Here is a 16,954-nt window from a genome sequence, read left to right as displayed (position 1 = left end):
TTAGATGTCCAGTGATGCAAGAACATTTCATCTACTAATATTTCCACAACTACATTTATCTGTTAATTGTGAGACGAGGTTGGCTTCTATCACAGAAGTAATAGTTTTGTTTTAATGCTGAAACTATGGCTGTAATATATATGGGATACAAATTAGTTATGAGTATATCAAATGATTTCTAGTTGATCCGTTTTAAGACTTTTTTTAAAAAAATTGGAACTTTAATCAATATGAACTCCATAGCTTTCAATACTGCAATATAGAGATGTACATATGCACACCTACAATACAATAGTGTGTGTGTTGAAATAGGTAGATGTATATCTATGGGTAGATTGGTTAGCTGTGTCACTTTTGTGATGCTGATTTACCATGAACCTTTACCTTTACTCCATTTGCACTCTAACCCATCTCTTCCACAATATTCTGCACCTCTGAATAGCTTGAAACAGATCTGATTAAAAATAAAGATTAACCTGTCAGAGAAATCTTTCCTTTCCTCCTGGACTATTCTCCATCATAGAAAAACAGTCCAAAATAGAATTTCCCTCACAGTAAAACTGTTCTGAGATGCAGCATGGACAATGTTCAGTCCTGGACCAGATTTTGTCTTTTTGTTGTGATTTGTGTAATAATAATTGTAAAGAGCACTTTGAACTTTGTGGAAATGAGCAATTTCCAGCATAATACATGTAATATTCTTGCAGCCCTGCAAGATTCCAAGATATCATATGCCTCTGTGTAAAGAAAAGCTGTTTTAGATCTTTTTTTAAAAAAATAACTTCTCTAAAATGGAATAGATAACATTTCTGCTCTCCTTTTACAGATATGTGCAATAAGAATCATAGATAACTAGGACACTTGCCTTTGCATGTGGTGGGATACATAAAACACTGTGCATAACACATTTCCAATATATATTTTAAATACATCCACACAGTACAAAATACATGATGGTCTGCTATGTTAGAAAGTTTTATTGTCATTCATTTAAGTTGAACTGCATAATGCATGGCTTTTCCTGTTGTAGTAGATTCCTCCCAATCTCTTATAACATCTTTGTTATCAAACTACACCATTATACACAGTGAAGTCTGTTTCTACCTAAGAGATTCTATTGATGACGTTTTTATTTTTATTGAAATGTTGTCCAAACTGCTCATGTGACAAAATCAAATTGTCTAGTGCACAGCACAAACTGATGATACTAATAGAAAAAAAAAGCAAAATAGTCTGGACACATGGATATTTAATGACACATTCTGAATTTTTCTAAAAAGGTTTCTTTAAAAAAAAAATCAATCCATACTCTCATATGACCAGCCCAAACCTTCATCTTGACAACAATGTGTTGACCACTCAGTCTGAGGACAAACATAGGACCACGGCCAATACCGGTAGATGTAAGACTAAGTGACTCAATCTTCTGGTGGGGGAGGGAAAATGTTATCCATCTTGTACAGGAACAAGGGGAAGAAACAGCAATACTAGTCATTAAAGAGATGATCACACATCCTGCTCTATTGCCTTTTTGCTTAAAGAAAAATTACTGGTATGCAGCCAAAATAGAAATGGAACAAACTATGGAAACTTTGGAAAAAGTGTCAAAATCACAAAAAGGCTATTTAAAAACCAGCCCCCACTCACTGATTTTGTAAGTAAAATGCTCTCTCCGTGATCCAGATCCTAGGTGAGGAATTGGACAGCTGCAATGTAAAGCTGGTGGAACTGGACGCGTCTGTACAAGATTTCGCAGAGCAGAACAATCAGCTGGCTAAACAGCTGGCTAACAGGATAGAGAAACTGACTGGGCTACACCAACAGACCATTAGACAGGCTGAGTACAGAGCAGCCAAACTCAACCAGGTATGGTATCAAATCATTTAATTTATTTCCTTTTAGAGGCTCCAAGAAAATGGTGATTTCTGATTAATGATGTTTATTTTTTGTATAGTTACATAAAAACATTGTCTCTTGGAATAATGTGTAATATGTGCATATTCAGGGCCGAATACGCTCCCTGTGGATGGGCCTTAGGCAGATGTAAGTCTGGCTGAATGAAGCATGGCCAAGTCAGGAGGGCAGAATAATTCTGATTTGGAGAGATGCTGATTCAGCCCCTTTGCCAGGAAACATGTCAGCAAAGTTCCTATGGAGACCTAACCAGGTTTTAAAGCTGCCTTCCAACAGCAGCATGCCCAGTGCAGTACCTGCCCCCTCCTCTGGAGTTAAATCTTGCTAGTGCAGCTCCCCCTTAATCATAGAATATCAGGGTTGGAAGGGACCCCAGAAGGTCATCTAGTCCAACCCCCTGCTCGAAGCAGGACCAATTCCCAGTTAAATCATCCCAGCCAGGGCTTTGTCAAGCCTGACCTTAAAAACCTCTAAGGAAGGAGATTCTACCACCTCCCTAGGTAACGCATTCCAGTGTTTCATCACCCTCATAGTGAAAAAGTTTTTCCTAATATCCAATCTAAACCTCCCCCACTGCAACTTGAGACTATTACTCCTCGTTCTGTCATCTGCTACCATTGAGAACAGTCTAGAGCCATCCTCTTTGGAACCCCCTTTCAGGTAGTTGAAAGCAGCTATCAAATCCCCCCTCATTCTTCTCTTCTGCAGACTAAACAATCCCAGCTCCCTCAGCCTCTCCTCATAAGTCATGTGTTCTAGACCCCTAATCATTTTTGTTGCCCTTCGCTGGACTCTCTCCAATTTATCCACATCCTTCTTGTAGTGTGGGGCCCAAAACTGGACACAGTACTCCAGATGAGGTCTCACCAATGTCGAATAGAGGGGAACGATCACGTCCCTCGATCTGCTCACTATGCCCCTACTTATACATCCCAAAATGCCATTGGCCTTCTTGGCAACAAGGGCACACTGCTGACTCATATCCAGCTTCTCATCCACTGTCACCCCTAGGTCCTTTTCCGCAGAACTGCTGCCTAGCCATTCGGCCCCTAGTCTGTAGCGGTGCATTGGATTCTTGCGTCCTAAGTGCAGGACCCTGCACTTATGCTTATTGAACCTCATCAGATTTCTTTTGGCCCAATCCTCCAATTTGTCTGGGTCCTTCTGTATCCTATCCCTCCCCTCCAGCGTATCTACCACTCCTCCCAGTTTAGTATCATCCGCAAATTTGCTGAGAGTGCAATCTACACCATCCTCCAGATCATTTATGAAGATATTGAACAAAACCGGCCCCAGGACCGACCCCTGGGGCACTCCACTTGACACCGGCTGCCAACTAGACATGGAGCCATTGATCACTACCCGTTGAGCCTGACAATCTAGCCAGCTCTCTACCCACCTTATAGTGCATTTGGATATGGGGGAAGGGTGATCATAGCCTGTATACAGCAATAGAAAAGTCTAGAAATAAAATAATTAAAAATGGCTCCAATTCAGCAGTCTGTTCCTACTCATCAAAGAACTTAAGCACATGCTTTGTCCGATTGACTTCAGTGTGCAAAGTCTAATTGAGCACATGCTTTTGTTAAATTTGGATCAGTACAAGAAATTGAGCCATAGAAAAAGGGCCTAACAAGGAAGGAAGTTGAGGTACCATCTTGGCAAGTTGGTATTTTGAATAGTTGAGATAAGAGTGAGGGAAGAGACTTTTTGTGGTCCTGCCATCCATAATCCTGATACGTCATGAGCCCCATTTTCAAAATGCTTTGAGAAGATTTTACAGAACTTGAAGTGGATACTGTTTCATGGTATTATTTTCCATTGCCACTGCAAGAAAGTTTCTCCAAAAGAAGGTCGAAAATACCTGTCAGAATAATTTTCAATCAATGTTACTTTTAACAAAAGTGCTTGGTGAAAGAGTTGTCCGGTATTTTAGTTCAGCACAATACAAAACACGGAAGAAACCCCTTTCCCCATCCCAAGAAGCTTACAGTCTGAGTGCTTTAGACAAACAATACAATTCAGATTCACAGGGTTTGTCTCCATTCTTACAGTGCAAATCCATTGATTTCAGCAGAGTTATTCCTGTTAAGTCAGTAAAGAATCAGAGTTATAATGTACTCGCTAATCAGAAAAGTGGGTGTATCAGAAATCAGTGCAGTTTGTGGCTTTGTATTTTTAAAATAAGTATACCACTTTTCTTCTTTTGGAAAATTAACATTGATAGGCCAGACAGAGAAAGCAGGCTTTAAATAGAGAGCGGGGGATGTGTGGGATTGCAGGCAGGAAAGAGACATAAGGGACAAACTAAGATAAGGCACAAGATAAGAATGACTATACTTAAGTAGGAGTCTTGAGCTGAGCAAGAAGGGAGAATACATTCTTGTGTGACAATCTCAGGCATGCACATCAACCCACACACTCCTAATGTGTCCTAGTTTCTTTAGGAAGAACTTTCAAAAAATAGTTACACCTGCCTTTAGAGACATACATAATTTATCTTCATAATGGGGAATATTTTTACTAAATTCAATAATAATAATAATAATAATAGTGATTGAAAAATATTACAAATTACCCTCCCCACCAAAAAAATAGGTAGATTGATCTACTTTTGCCACTTTTAAAAAATGTTCAGAGTCCTACTGTCCAGGATTGATTTTCACGTTTATAAAATTGATCTTTTTATTTTCAGGCAGCTTCACACTTGGAAGAATACAGTGAGATGCTGGAGCTCATACTGAAATGGATCGAGAAAGCGAAGAGTCTAGTGCATGGTAGCATCACATGGAATTCTGCCTCCCAGCTTCGTGACCAGTTTACAGCATATCAGGTGACTATATGAGCTGCAGATTTCAGGGGACAGTTTAATGCCCATTTGTCACGTTCTGTTCAGGATACCCAGAACCGTAAGCCGCGTGTTTTACCCCTTTCCTCAGCAAGAGAGATCAGACTGTGTATGTCTATCTGTTTACCAGCAAACCCCTGAGACTCTGTCAGTCTAAACCTTGCCTTGTAGGTAACATACAGTGAACTGGAGTTCTCCCAAAGACAGCTCTCTGCAGTGTTCAGTTCCTCTCACTGAACATTCACAGAAATCATTGTTTGCTACTTCCAAAGAGACAGAGTGCACACCAACCTGTTAGTTTAATTAAGGACTCACACTTTAATTCAGCTGTAACAGCACTGAAATTTAGAATAAGTAAAATTAAGAATAAGTTTACTAACAAGGAACAGAGATTTAAGTGATACTAGGCAAGAGAAAGAGACAGGTATGGTTATAAACAAAACAGTATAAGCTTTTTATTGACTAAAACTCAATTTTAGCAAGTTAGTCTTTGCCTAAGCAGTTTTCTTACTTACCAGCATCTCTAGCCTGCCGGGTTAGGAAATCCAACTTTCACAGGCTCAGAGAGTGCTGTACCCCATGTCCACTAAGAGATGGATAATTAAAATGTCTGTTTGCTCTCCTTATATTTTCCCAAGTCCATTGTCTTGACCTTAGGAGCTGACAAGCCTTCCGGGGATGTAAGTCATGTCCCCTGGCATACTTACTAAGTTGTCTCCTCCACCACGTGTTAGCTTGATGGCTTTGTTTACCTTATATGTACATATACTTTCATTGTCCTCATTGTAATCAAGCTGGTCAGACAAGTAAATCCAGATTCATTTGTCTAGGCTTGGCTTTGTCATGCTTGGTGTATGCACTGCCTCCCGAACACACTTTTTAAGAATATATTTCCAGCACGCACACAACTCTTTGAACATGACCCATACCTAGACCACGCAATGATTTTTGGGACCAGTGAATCATTAGATTACCTAGGAAACTTTACATGACACCTTTTAACTACATACTATGACAGCATTGTGTTGGGAGTAGTGAGTGTGTCCGTCCTGAGATGAGTTACAGTATGGTGGGCTCTCTGTCAAGTGGCACTGATGCTCAGTTAGGATCACACTATTGCAATACAAAAAATAAAAAATGCTGGGCTTTTGTGGCTGTGCAATGGTCAGAAGAGGTGATTTTTTTTCAGGGTTAACAGATACTGGAAAAACAATATATTTATTGTTCAGTGCAGTAGGTCCCCATATGATTCCGCCTCGTCTTCGCTTTTACTCTAATATATTTACTTACTAACAGCATTTGTCTGGGTATGATGCTGTAAGTGGATAGTGTGAAGTACACAGAGATTGGCTCATGGCAAGCAGTTCACCTCTGAAACAGATCACACTAATTGCTGTTGATAGATGTTACAGCACGTACAACAGCAGATTATAAATTCTAGTTGTGCTCAGTAACATTTTCTATATATTTGGTAACACATGCACTAATGTATTTTTCTAGAGTAAACTAAAATAAGAGATTTTGGTCTCACATGGCAGCATTCTTATTAAGTGTTCCAAAATTCTTTACAGATTGACAAATTACAGAAAATATGTGTAATTAAATGACTCTGCAGGCACATGTGCATTCCACTGCATATTTTGTTAACATGACTTTCGTGCAATTTTTTTTTAAATGTAACAGTTATGATGATACAGCAAACCGTTTACCAAGCCCTGCTGAACCACAGCTGCCTCTTCTCTGAATCATCCTTTGGGAAATGTAGCCACTTTCCTAGTTGTTCCCTGAATATTCCACATCTCTGCTTATTCACAAGTTTTGATGTTTCCTGAACAGTGTTGATTGTATGGGTGTGTGTGTGACACTGTGTGGATTGTGCATACATGGAAATAGTGGCGTGTTACATGATTCCGTGAATCAGACCGTCCCAAGCAGTCAATAGAAAATGAATCCGATGCAACAGCAGGTGCTGTCATCTGACCGAGACCAAAAGAATATAATGTGTTGGTGAATCTGGCCCCATGTGTATAATTCTCACTAGAGCAGGAAGATATAAGTTACACTTCCCTGTATTAGTGAAGTTGCTCTGCTCCAAGGGAGTTCACCCTGGGGAAGCTGCTGTTTCTGCCATCCGTGATGGTTTCCCACCCTGCTGTTACAGGCTGCTAAGGAGGTGTTCTGATTCAGCACACACCCCAGGACACCCTGAGTATGCCTACTTCCTGGGCAGGCCATCTACGTTTTAGGCACAGCTAACATCCACTGTCTTGGCTGCCATACTGTTTGCTCCACCTGAGATCTTTCTGCTACCACGTAGGCCCAGCAGATGTCCAGGCTGAATCAGGGCCAAACTTAGTGTGTATTTTACCTTTACACAACAAGCTAATGTATATGGAGAAATTCTTTATAAAACTGATGTGTGGACAGGTGCAGCTTCTGAAATGGTAAAATTTATGCTAGTGTTTTATGGCTTAATAAACTAAAGCTCTGAAGTTCATGCTCAACATAAAGATTTGTTTAAGTCTAATTGAAGTCCACGGAACTTAAAAACCTATTTATTCTTAAGTATGTGATTAAGTGCTGTGCTAAATAAAGGTGTGCTTAGGGTTGAACACATGCCTAAATGTTTTGCTGAATCTAAAAGGTGTCACTTAACTCTGGTGATATGATTCTTCCATCCAGACCATGCTTGAGGAGTCTGGAGAGATACATGGTGATCTCGAGTCCATGACTGAGAAAATAGAATATCTTTCAAGCGTTTACTGTACTGAAGGGATGACTCAGCAAGTGTTGGAACTAGGGCGGCAGACAGAAGAGCTACAGCAAATTATCAAAATGCGGCTCCAAAATCTCCAGGATGCAGCCAAGGTACTTGAAGTTCCCTTCATAGCTGGCTGACAGCTGGAGTACCTCTTCATGTCGTCATGTTTGTAGGAGTAGCGGCAGAACAGGTCTTCTATAATTTATGAAGTGTTTATCATAGAAAAAGAAATGGAACTGATATTGTGCCATTTCCAATATCTTCCTTCTACAAGGTCTCATCCAGCTCCTACTGACGTCCATGGGAGTCTTTCTGCTGACTCGACTGGGAGTTGGATTGTGGCAAAACTGTAGAGCATAAGGTCCCCATTTCCAAATGGGTGAACCCGAAAGAGTGTGCACTTTCACATGTATCATGCTTTAATATGCAAACTCCTCAATGTGTGTGCATACTAGGATTTACATATGTTAACCCTACCTAGTGCATTTGCATGAGGGATTTACACATTTCAGCAAGGGCACGTGCAAAAGTGCAGAAAGCTTCTTTTCTTTTATTTTCTTTAAATTTTCCAGTGGGTGTGCTGAAAAACCTATTGCTTTTAAGGCCAGAAAATGGCTCAAAGATTTATTTTTTAAATAGAGCAGCTTCTTTATCATAATGTAGCTTTCTTGGTGCTCGAGAGGGTTTTCCATTGCACTTATAGTATTCCTTCTGATGCTGGCTGCAGGTACAGAAAAGATACAAATTGATAAATATGGGAAAGTTATGTAAATTCAGTTAAAGGTATGGCAGATAGATCTGCTTTTTCTAGTTAAAGCTAAAATGCGGTCCTTGACCCATCACGTGATCTGAGCTCAGCAATCATATACTGCAATGTAGCAGATGTTCTGTAATAAAGCATAGTAAGGTGATTTAGAACTTTTAAATAAAATCTGAGACACAAAACGTGTCAAACCACAAATGCGCATAAAGTCAAGGCTTATTTTATTGTTTATGGTACAGATCAGACACTGGTCTGAATACTTAAGTATCACGGAAGTGAATGGCATCACTTCAATCAAGTCCAGATTGAATTTGTTTGAGAGGATGCTTTCAGTGATATCTGTGTCTTGCAGAGCTCCTTTTCCAACCGATCCCAGGGTGTAATAAGAGTAAAGATTTTTGACACTCCCAATAACTTAAAATTGTAGTTTATATTGAAAAAAACTGGTGTTGTGTGTGGATTACATAGTGGATACTATAATACCAGATACATCTATGGCATTCATTTCTTTCTTGTTTGTCCCTGAATTTTATTTTTTGCAGGATATGAAGAAATTTGAAGCTGAGGTGAAAACTCTACAGGCTGCTTTGGAACAAGCCCAAGCTACTCTGATCTCTCCAGAGCTTGGGCGTTTGAGTCTAAAAGAACAACTTTCTCACAGACAGGTAAAAGGGTCAAGCCACAAAGATAACATGGAAGTGAAGTGAGCAGCTCTAATCAGTGGGGGTTCCCAGGGGGTAAGGCACTACTTACCGTGAGTCAGGGTATTGGAAGCCAGCCATAAATTGTCCATAGGTATGGAGAAAGCAGGGGAGGAATTGTTACCTAGAAGGGTGTCTCCAAGGTTGAATGCTTCATGGGGCTATTCCTCAGTTGACGCAGCTTTTGTACTCACACCTACCTCAGGACTGTGCCTAAAGTAACAATCTACCCCATAATAATACTAGCTTTTGTATAGTCTATTCCATCAGTAGATCTCCAAGAGCTTTACAAAGAAGGTCAACATCATTATCTCCATTTTACAGAGGGGGGAAACAGGCATAGAAAGATGGACCGACTAGCCCGCCCACCCAAAAGGCCAGCATCCAAAAAAGGGAATAGAATCCAGGTCCCTGAATACCAGTACATTGCTCTGTCTACTAACCATCTCTGCCTCCATAGAATATAGCTGCTTTTTGTATTTCAGTTGGCCTATTATGGAGATTTACTTGTGGTTACCTTTTGTTCTCTGCCTCATGGATCGGCTTATCCAGAACAGTGACTCTGAGTACTTGATTACAATTTCCTACTCCAGACTAATACAGAACTACACTGCTAACTGCCCTCGTTCTGTCAGCACTAGCTAGACATCTGCTGGTTCACTTTGGTTAAACCACTGGTAGAATGGAGTTTTGTTTGCGTTCTTGGAAAAGATTAAAGTCTACAAACACAGATGGGGTGAATGTTCGGAGCTTTGCATGTGGATTTAATAGCATTACTCTTGTTAATAAGGGTCTCACAGCCAATTCTCTGCACACCACAATGAATTATATCTCCCTGTGAACCATCCCATCACCCACCTGGAGAGTAAAGGAAAGGTGATGACAATAAACTATAAAGTAGTTACCAGATTATTCTTGATAGGTCAAGTCCTGTCCCTGCCAGGTAGAGCTGCACAAGGGGAAACCTTATGGACAGCTACAGAGTGGCTATGCTGCCACCAAACCCAGCCCACGCACCAGAAGTGGAAGGGATAGATGCTTTGAGGGGGACTGACTTGTTATGCAGCCCACAGAGTGTCCTGAAGTCAGTTCCAAAATAAAGCTGTCCATTATGGTGGGTATGGGACCTATCAGGTGAAAATCTGGAGCAAAGGTGTTTGGAGAAGAAATAGGTATTCACCACTGACCTTTAGATCATCCACCCTCCTTCAAAAAAGGAAAAATAACCCCCAACACATTAGGTGCCCCAGGTCTCAGGGTCTTCCCATTGCCCATCACCACAGTTCCATTGCTGTAATAGAGGGGGAAAGGGATGAGTTTCTGTACCTCATACCGTCAAATTTTTGGTACTGAGGCTTCAGCCTGTTGAATTTAAAAATTCAGACTGTGTATGTTTATGCATGTCTTCATTCATGCATTTTTTTTATTGAGAATTCAGTAAACTCCTCAGTGACAAAACAAAGAATGTAGACCTAATCTATCCCCCTGTAACTGTGCATACGCAGTTCTCATGCATATGAATGGAAGTTAGGCACATGCATTGTGGGAAGAATAGATGCTTGGAGGGAGGCCAGATAAACAAAGGAGACCAGATGGTGCTTATTCAAGGGAAAGGATCTTTATGTAGCTGCATTTTGTTCCATTTTGTTGCTTATTTAATTTTAAACTTCATCATTTTTAGCTGTGGTCTAAATTTACAAAGGAGGATTATGAGCACAAATAATGGTTTTTACATGCCCCATCTGAAAATGTGCAACTGTATCTCAGAAGGGCTCCCAGTTTGGTTTTACGTTTAAAATGTGCATATAAACAAGATTAAACAAATACCTGTTGCTCAGAAACTAGGTCTGTTTTTTAAGCATTTTTGTATGTATTTTCTAGAATAGTTTAAAGAATTACTTTCAGTCTAGACATAAACCCATGAACAGGGATAAACATTGGTTTGTTTCAAAGGGGGCTCATTAAGTGATTTAATTAAATCATTTTTGTTCCTCTTCAATAGCTGAAATACACTTTGTTTTAATTAAAAATAAAAAATAATATTTACCACAAAATCAACAAGCAACTCCACTCTGAGCATGCCCTGGTTGTGCTTCATTTAACTGTGGGTAATCTAATTCATCTTTTATTTTGCTGGTTGAACTCGCTCTTAATAACTGGCTGTGTGAATTGTCTTCGGAATTCATGGGAGAATGACTTACTATGGCACCAATTTTATTTCTAGCATCTGCTGTCTGAAATGGAGTCACTGAAGCCAAAGGTTCAAGCCGTGCAGGTCTGCCAGAGTGCCTTGAGGATGCCTGAAGAGGTGGTCACCAGCCTGCAGATATGTCACACTGCTCTCAGACTTCAGGAGGAAGCCAGCCGTCTGCAGCACATGGCTATCCAGCAATGCAATATAATGCAGGCAAGTGCAAACTGACCTGTGGGTGAGGGTAGGGGGTTAGAGATTGTGATACTACTAGAAAGGTTTATACTGGCACAGAATAATTCAAACATTCCTTTTTTTTTTAATCCCAGTGTTTGCCTGGAAGCATAACATGCCCACCACTTACATTTGAAAGATTTTGAACTCCATGTTTATTGGAATTTTAAGCATATTATTAGAAGATTTTCTCAGTCTGCATTAATTCCCAAAGAAGTAAGGAAATAAAACTTCAATACCCAATTAGCCTTTACCCTGTAATCACTGTTAAAAAATATTACTCCCCTTTTCATTCCAGTTCTTATGAAGGGTTATTGCACAACCTATCAAGTTATTGCTTTAATTTTCAAAAATCTAAATTGTATTTTCTTGTTAATCTCCTTACTCCTCCGTTCATCACGATGGCATAATCTGGCTGTCTGACCCATCCATTTTGATTGAAAAATGAAATTTTCATTTCAAATGTAGTTAATGGTTTCTTTATCGTGTGATGGATAAGAACCTGAGGTGACCAGTAGCAGTCTCTTCCTGATGTTGTTGTTCGGGCCATGCACTTTTGCCAATCCTAAACATTCAAATATCGTGAGGCAGGACCTAAGCATCATGAGATTATCGTGAAAATCATGAGTTTATGGTTTTCCCTCAGTTATTAATTCAGGGTTCTTTTAATTTGTTTTCTGGCTTCAGAGCCTTTAACATGCACTCAGATCATGTTTCTAAGTTTTTCTCCACAAACAAGAGAGCCAGAAACTTTTTTAATGAAAACGAAAGCTGAGCAGGAGTTGGGGCTTTAAGAAAACAACAAATACCACAAGATTTGTGATAAAATTGTGAAGAGTGGGCAACACTGTGTTGGTGGGCATGGTTGGTGAGGTAGCCAGTGGCAAGTCTTGAGCCCCAGTGGTTGACATTTGCTCTTTTAAAAAGACTTCTTTAACTTTTTTTTTTTAATTGTGTTGGGGCATTGTCAGTTCAAAGCCCATCTTAATAGCTCAGATGCCTAAAGACTTTTAACTGATTTGCTTCCTTGCAACTCATAATGTTCCCCAATGAACTATCTTCTCTATGAGAGCACTCCTACTTTACTTCAGCTGTTGCTGGTACTGACCTTCATCCCATCATTACACTTTGGCATTGTGGCTTATGTGGCTGAGATTTTTTTCAAAGCCAAGTAGGGATTTATTCACACACTTCCCAGTTAAGTTAATGAGTCATGGCTAAATCCACTAGTCAGCTTTGAAAGTCTCGGCCTATTTTTGCATGCTAATACAAAGGCGGAAGATGACATCTTTTGAATAATTTACAAACAGCCTGGAAAAAGCAATTGAATATACAGAGTAATTTATCATTGGAAAGGAGCTGGGCAAAGTGAATTCTAATTTTTTTCCAGTTCTAAGTTCTCTGCGGTTATTTACATGGTAACTTTGTAACTGTATTATTCAGCAATCCTCCATATTACATGCTAAGAAAAAAATCTATTAATTCTTCTGTCTACAGAAATATATTTCACCAGAAAATATGTATTATTTAGTGAGCTCTACATTGTATTTGGTAATATTTTTTCTAGACATGCACCGTTACTTTCAAAATGTGTATAGACATGGCTCTTCAGTAAGTCTCATTGAGTGAAGTTTGTTTTCAAATTAAATTAGCTTTGGTGCATCCAATGAAGTGAGCTGTAGCTCACGAAAGCTTATGCTCAAATAAATTTGTTAGTCTCTAAGGTGCCACAAGTACTCCTTTTCTTTTTGCGGTACAGACTAACACGGCTGCTACTCTGAAACCTGTTATTTTTTTGTGTACATCTACTGTATCTTCTCTTTCTAGGAAGCAGTGGTACAGTATGAGCAATACGAACAAGAGATGAAGCATTTACAGCAAATGATAGAGTGTGCCCACCATGAGATCCAAGGCAAACCTGTTGCAACCAGTAACATCCAGGAGCTGCAGGCCCAGATTTCACGCCATGAGGTAATGCAGCAGAGATGCAACTGTCCAGGCTCTGAGTTAATTAGTTTGAGAGATCTCTTGGTCACCTTAAGTTCTCTTGAGGTCACAGAGCAGTTTTTTAGGGTCCACAAAGGCTAGCTTATCAGGGAGGATTTATACCTCACATGCTCGCACAGCAAATTCCTATTAACACCACGGTTCCAAGTATCTTTTTCTTTATCGAGTAGGTCTCCCGAAGGCTTGAGAGCATGGTAACTTATTAAAGCATTAAGTTATTACCAAAGGCTGAAAAAGACACAGGGTCCATTGATGGATGTGTGGAACTCCAAAATATTTCAGTGGGAACTCTTTGCATTATGCTGTAACACAGTGCTGAATATGAGCAGGAAGATCATTGTCACTTAGTGATCTTAGGCCCAGTCCTGAAGTCTTCGTTTAGTTCTTTCGCATCACTGAGAGAGATGCCTGAGAACAGACAGAGTAAAAGCAAGGGGCAGGATCGCCCCTCCTGAGGTAAAGCCCACAGAAGGCAATTCTAGAGGAAGAAAACTCTGCAAAGATCATCTTAAAGGGTCCTTTTCAAGTTATTCTGTCAGGGGGAGCAAACTTTTGTCTCTGAGGAATGAGCTTCAGGTCCAGACCTCAAACCCCATGGATATCAGGAGATCATATGAGGACAGGACAATCTATGTGGAGGCTCCATGCCACCACACTGATTTGGAATCCCAGGTCTTCACATTGTGGTATGTCATGCATTAGATTGCCAAATTGATAGTGGCTCTTTCATAGTTTTTGACACTAGTGGCATTATGCTTTAGTTTTAGAAGAAAGGGTTACGTTTGTCTTTCATAGTCTGTGTTTATCCCTGAAGTACTCCTCCTATACTGCTTAGTTAATTTTCTGTCACAATTGTCATGGAAGCTGTTTAATAAAATGAAAAAGAAGCTATTTGATACAAATGCTTTATGCTGTTTTGGTGAAGGATGTTCCTAATAATGTCTCCACAGAGAGATCTGAAAACATCAGTGCAGAGGGAGGCATTAAGAGTGGGGCAGGCACAGGGTTCACTGGACCCACACTTGTATGAGTAGAGTAGCTGGGAATCCCTTCAGAGGAGCATAGAGAAACAATAGATGCTGTTCCAGTCCTTTTATTTGAACCAGTAGCTGTACAATGGCTGTGGTGCGGACCTGCAAGCTGCTCCAAGTTTGGGGAGGTGTAGTCTATCCCCTGCCCAAACCCTATTTATTCAGTTTGGGTGGCAGTGGAGGTAGGTTGCATGAATTTCACATGGTGGGAAGTAGAATAAAATGGAGCTTCATTCTGGAGTAGAATGTCTGAAACATCTCAAAGGAATACAATTAAAGAGACACAGATGACTCCACATTTCTGCATTTATGTTTTTGTTTGCTTAAGTTTTGCATCAGAGTACACGATACAACAAACAAGACTTACAGGGTCATTGTATGATTATACCTTTTATTTTTAATCAGGTGTGCAAGATGCAGATTGCATGCATAATTGAAAAGAAAAATTACAGTTTCCCCAGCATATAATTGTCGTCCATGTGTGTAAAGGTTAACAAGACACACAGTAACTATGTTTAAAATACAAAGATAAGATGGGAAGAGGAAAGTCATTGCCTCCTGCATCACAAGAGGTTTTGCAGTAGCCTTGCACATAAGTAACACAGAGTATCATTCTACCCAATAAATATGTTTACAGAAGTCTTTTTCTCTGGGCTTCCATGTTCTAGAATGGCCACCTATTCTGAAAAAAGAAATGAGTACTTGTAGCAACCTTAGAGACTAACCAATTTATTTGAGCATAAGCTTTCGTGAGCTACAGCTCACTTCATCGGATGCATACTGTGGAAAGTGTAGAAGATCTTTTTATACACACAAAGCATGAAAAAATGGGTATTTACCACTACAAAAGGTTTTCTCTCCCCCCACCCCACTCTCCTGCTGGTAATAGCTTATCTAAAGTGATCACTCTCCTTACAATGTGTATGATAATCAAGTTGGGCCATTTCCAGCACAAATCCAGGTCTTCTCCCCTCCTCCCCACAACACAAACCCACTCTCCTGTTGGTAATAGCTTATCTAAAGTGATCACTCGCCTTACAATATGTATGGTAATCGAGGTGGGCCATTTCCAGCACAAATCCAGCACAAATCTATTACCAACAGGGTTTGGGGAGCGCGGGGGGGGGGGAGAAGACCTGGATTTGTGCTGGAAATGGCCCAACTTGATTATCATACACATTGTAAGGAGAGTGATCACTTTAGATAAGCTATTACCAGCAGGAGAATGGGGTGGGGGGAGAGAAAACCTTTTGTAGTGGTAAATACCCATTTTTTCATGCTTTGTGTGTATAAAAAGATCTTCTACACTTTCCACAGTATGCATCTGATGAAGTGAGCTGTAGCTCACGAAAGCTTATGCTCAAATAAATTGGTTAGTCTCTAAGGTGCCACAAGTACTCCTTTTCTTTTTGCGAATACAGACTAACTCGGCTGTTACTCTGACACCTATTCTGAAGTTTCTGGGAGCATTGTGATTTTGATGGGCAGCACAGTAGCTTGCAAGATATTAGGTGTCTTCTGTAATCATTAGATGTCCATGCAATTGTGAGATTACAATATAGCCTGATCATGTTCTGTCACAGTGTTATCATGTTGCATTGCAATGTGGTGACACAACTTTATTGCAGGATATTTCTAGTGTAAACATGATGATGTTATGATGCAAGCAGTTGTCCTACCAAAATGTCAAATTTGGGTACCTATGGCATACAGACCAGAAACAACATGTAGTTTGCTGAATCACACTCATAAAAATAACTTGGATTTACATTGAAAAACTGAGCTCCCGTAAAATGATGAGTGCAAAGAAATCTGACATTTCTATGTGTACTCACAAGCTGCCTGCCTATTTTTCTTTACACCCATAAGTTTCTCTTCTGAATCTCAATTTTAGGCCTTTTTAGTCTGTATAATGTATCTGTCTGTATAATATATTTTGTTTATACTTATATATTGTGACAAAGGTCTCTCCTTGTCTCCGTGGGTTCCGCGTTTCCTGGCAGATTTTGCTAGCCTCAGAGGCTCACTGTGACCCTCCACGTAGCCCTTCTCTCTCTAGAGGCATTGTCACAGCTTACTGAGCCATTTTCATGATAAGCCAGCAAGGGAGGTGAGGAGAAGCAACCCTCCCTCGCACAGTCTCTGTTGTCTCCCAGTCTCAGTGATTAATCGGGGAGGGAAGTGGGGAGCCCAGGCCCATCCTCTATTCCAGGCTCTAGCCCAGGGACCCTAATAGTAGCAGCTTTGGTAGCTGACTTTTTGGAAATACGACGTGTACAATTCTCTGGGCCACTTCCCCACAGCAGCCCTCACTCAATATCTCCTTCACCGTTACCTCAGGGCCTCCTTCCTTGTGCCTGACATGGATTTGTACTGCTTAGTTCCTCCAACAGCATGGCTTCCTCCTACAGCTCCTGACACACACGCCTCACTGACTAACTGGGAGGCTTTTAACTAGTTCCAGCCAGCCCTTGATTGGCTTCAGGTGTCCCAATCAACCTAGC

General features: G+C 40.3%; 1 protein-coding gene across 1 annotated transcript in view; it reads left to right on the top strand.

Annotated features, from left to right (window-relative positions):
* SYNE1 (spectrin repeat containing nuclear envelope protein 1) overlaps positions 1 to 16,954 on the top strand; it is a 483,717-nt gene that overhangs the window by 299,059 nt on the left and 167,704 nt on the right. Inside the window, exons 83-88 of the mRNA XM_077812159.1 lie at positions 1,684 to 1,866; positions 4,610 to 4,747; positions 7,445 to 7,630; positions 8,829 to 8,951; positions 11,212 to 11,394; positions 13,240 to 13,383. Coding sequence (XP_077668285.1) covers positions 1,684 to 1,866; positions 4,610 to 4,747; positions 7,445 to 7,630; positions 8,829 to 8,951; positions 11,212 to 11,394; positions 13,240 to 13,383 — 957 coding nt within the window. The remainder of the gene's footprint in view (positions 1 to 1,683; positions 1,867 to 4,609; positions 4,748 to 7,444; positions 7,631 to 8,828; positions 8,952 to 11,211; positions 11,395 to 13,239; positions 13,384 to 16,954) is intronic.

The sequence above is a fragment of the Eretmochelys imbricata genome, chromosome 3, assembly GCF_965152235.1.
Source record: "Eretmochelys imbricata isolate rEreImb1 chromosome 3, rEreImb1.hap1, whole genome shotgun sequence".
Taxonomy (NCBI): domain Eukaryota; kingdom Metazoa; phylum Chordata; order Testudines; family Cheloniidae; genus Eretmochelys; species Eretmochelys imbricata.
This window is presented reverse-complemented; position numbering and strand designations above follow the sequence as displayed.